We start from the raw sequence: 2,876 nt of genomic DNA, 5'->3' as shown, positions 1-2,876 counted from the left end.
CTCCTCACAGAGCCACCATTGTGGGCACAGTCACACAAATCCATCCAGATGCTCCTTGGTTACGGGCAGCACTTACTGCCCCATCCACCCATGCCGAAGGGGTTTCCTGCACGCACTTGAAAGCTCTCTCCTCTCATCCCAGGGCAGAGACAACAAAATACTGCAAGAAAGGAGACGTCAGAGCACATCATCTTGCTGAATCAGGCCTAGGTGTCAGGGATGAGAAGACCGGAGCTGCTGGCTTTGGGCGGGCAAATTGACCTGGATCTGCCACAGAGAGCGAGGGTATGTGCTCATAGTTTACTTTCTGGAGTTTCATAAGTACACAGTTTTGCCAGCTCATCAGATCAATAGCCAAATACCAGAATTATCAAAGACTAAAGTCTTGAACAAAACTCTTGAGAAGACACAGAGACGGTTGTCAGACCTCAGGGGTCAATGCAAGAAAGAGGCTAAGGTCTTGGAAATGAATTAAACATTTATTGTGCCTGCATTCCTGCCTTGACAAGCACCTGGAAGTTGAACCAATGCACGCTATTTAGCAAGATAAACATCATGTTTCAGTACTTTTATTTCCCAAAGGCCCTACCATCATCTGACAACCCCAGGCACACCTTCAGGACAGAAAAACAACTGACAGCTCCCATGTCTTGGCATGATCTGGGGAAAGCCTCACACCAACAGGTGTTAACAACACAGAAAAATGCAAACATTCTGCCGAAAATCCTCTGTTAAAAGACAGAGGCATCTCTCATTCAAGAAACCATTGGGGAAACCCAAGCACCCACCTTCACAGGAGAACATGAGTTCACAGAGGAAGCAACACAAAAATCTCAGAAGAAAATAAGAGGAAGGACAAATGGCATTTCTCAGCCGTGCTCTCCACCAAGCCTCATCATCTGGCACCATACACTCTCACCCAGCTCCTTGCTGGAGGAATGCAGGACTTTGAAACCTCTCCCCAAAAAGAGAAGCTCAGAATGAGAACAAATATTGCAGGCACTTCTTCTCGTAAGAGATCCCATCTTACTGGCCAAACAGACGAGCTTTGCAAGCTTTCACAGACTTGCAGAGCACAACTCTCTGACACCAGTTCACTTCGGTGCTGCTGCAGTATGGTATCTGACTGATTCTGGCAGTTCCTACACCAAGTCTCAAAACCCAGTCATCATTGGTTGTTTCTGAATGTGGCACTGTTGACACTAATAAATCACCAGCACAGCTCCATAAGCTTGAGTGCCTCGGGAATACTGGCACTTAAACTGCTCTCTAAGCTCTCTTGAGAAAATATATCGCAGGCAAGGCAAAATGCATCATTTTGCATTTTTGACTGACTTCTCTGAACAATGAACAAGCCCCCAAGGAGCTGAGCACACTCAGACCAGATCTATGCAGAAGCAATCACAAAAAACGATGAAAGACAAGTCCTGAGCTGTATAACTGTTATGAGCTTCAACTGAAACACCACATCCTGCTGAGGACAGCCAATCGCACTGCCACAAAACAGGAGAAAGATTAAAGAGAAAAACTAATTATCTTGTCTGCCTTCAGTTAAATGAAGCAAAACGAGCCTGGGTATCTGCTGTGGGAGAGGCACCCAGAGAAAAATGCGCTATTATACATATTCCCAACTTATGCTTGTGCCTGAATCAATTCTCCAAGTATAAGCAAAGAGCAAAACCTCCAAAGCAGTCTTACAATACCATTATGGAGTACTTGGAGGATTCTGCTGATAAATCAGGTTTTCAGTGCACTGTGACCACCTCATCAGTACAGCTTCTTTTGCCTCTGCAAAATTTCAAAGTCAGTTTCTAATGTGAAATTAAAGGTCATCTACCATTTAATTCTACACTTGTAATCGTGAAATATGATATGCACCTCCCTAAAGACAGAGGAACAACACGACACTCATTGAAAACTCACAGCTCTCCTGCAGATTTGAAAACATACTAAAAAATACTTTCTCCCAACATTTAAAATTACGTGTTTTATACTCATCATTTTCTAAATTACTCACAACCTCACTTACCCGAAAGTGAAAGCTGCATTTGTACCATCTGGAGAGGGAAACAGCGTGCGCCTCACTCTCACCAGCCAGCCACACCGAGGTTTCTCTAGCCTTCTCACTTCATCAGCACGCAGCATCACAGGGCTACTAGGACCAGCCCAGGCCACCATCACTGCCATGGGGACACGCTGCTCCAGCCAAAAGGGCTCAGCCCTCCAATGGTCCGTGGCCCACAACCCGCAGCCACGCAGCCAGCAGCGAGGGAGCAGCTCCATGCGCTGAGAGCGAGACACCTCTGTCTCATGCACTGCCCCCGGGAATCCTGTTTATTCACTCATTTCGGGACACCCCCCTGGCTTTACCCATGACAAATTATGGGCCAAAGTGCCACTGAATGAAAACAGGCCGGAAACTCCATCTGCTAACCAATGGGGTGAACTGCAGCAGCGTGTCGCAACACCCCGGCGCGTATCACAAGCCAGATATGCACAAACAACCCCTGGCACGGGGACGGGGGCTGCAGGAGCTGAACCCTGCACAAACATGAACCGGATCTGGGCACAGCTGCCCTCGGGCCTTATCTTTTGATAAGGAACTTCACCAGGAGGAAAGGTCCGTAGGGCGCACCACTGCATGCCCCAGGAGGGTGATTACGTCCACGATTTTTAATTGATTTCGGCTTTCACATTAACCTGTGTGAGCTGAGTCTACAGAGAAAAAGCCGCAGCCTTGTCTGCCGGATACAGGAGGACCCAGAGCACCAACGCCGCTCCACCATCTTCCCCTGCCCTGTCCAGCGACCAGCCACTATTAAACAAGCCAGGCAAGAGGCAGCTGCAGTGGTGCTGCCCAGACGGTTTGGGGGGGC

At 48.0% G+C, this 2,876-nt stretch overlaps 1 protein-coding gene across 1 annotated transcript in view; it reads left to right on the top strand.

Annotated features, from left to right (window-relative positions):
• The first annotated feature begins 219 nt into the window (after positions 1 to 219).
• The window catches only part of LOC104281714 (aldose reductase-like), a 10,231-nt gene continuing 7,574 nt past the window's right edge, over positions 220 to 2,876 (top strand). The window contains exon 1 of the mRNA XM_009879757.1: positions 220 to 285. Within this exon, the coding sequence (XP_009878059.1) occupies positions 220 to 285 (66 nt within the window). The remainder of the gene's footprint in view (positions 286 to 2,876) is intronic.

This window comes from Charadrius vociferus, unplaced genomic scaffold (assembly GCF_000708025.1).
Source record: "Charadrius vociferus isolate BGI_N301 unplaced genomic scaffold, ASM70802v2 scaffold90, whole genome shotgun sequence".
NCBI classification, from domain to species: Eukaryota; Metazoa; Chordata; class Aves; order Charadriiformes; family Charadriidae; genus Charadrius; species Charadrius vociferus.
The sequence above is the reverse complement of the archived record's forward strand: the minus strand, read 5'-3'. Positions and strand labels throughout refer to the sequence as shown.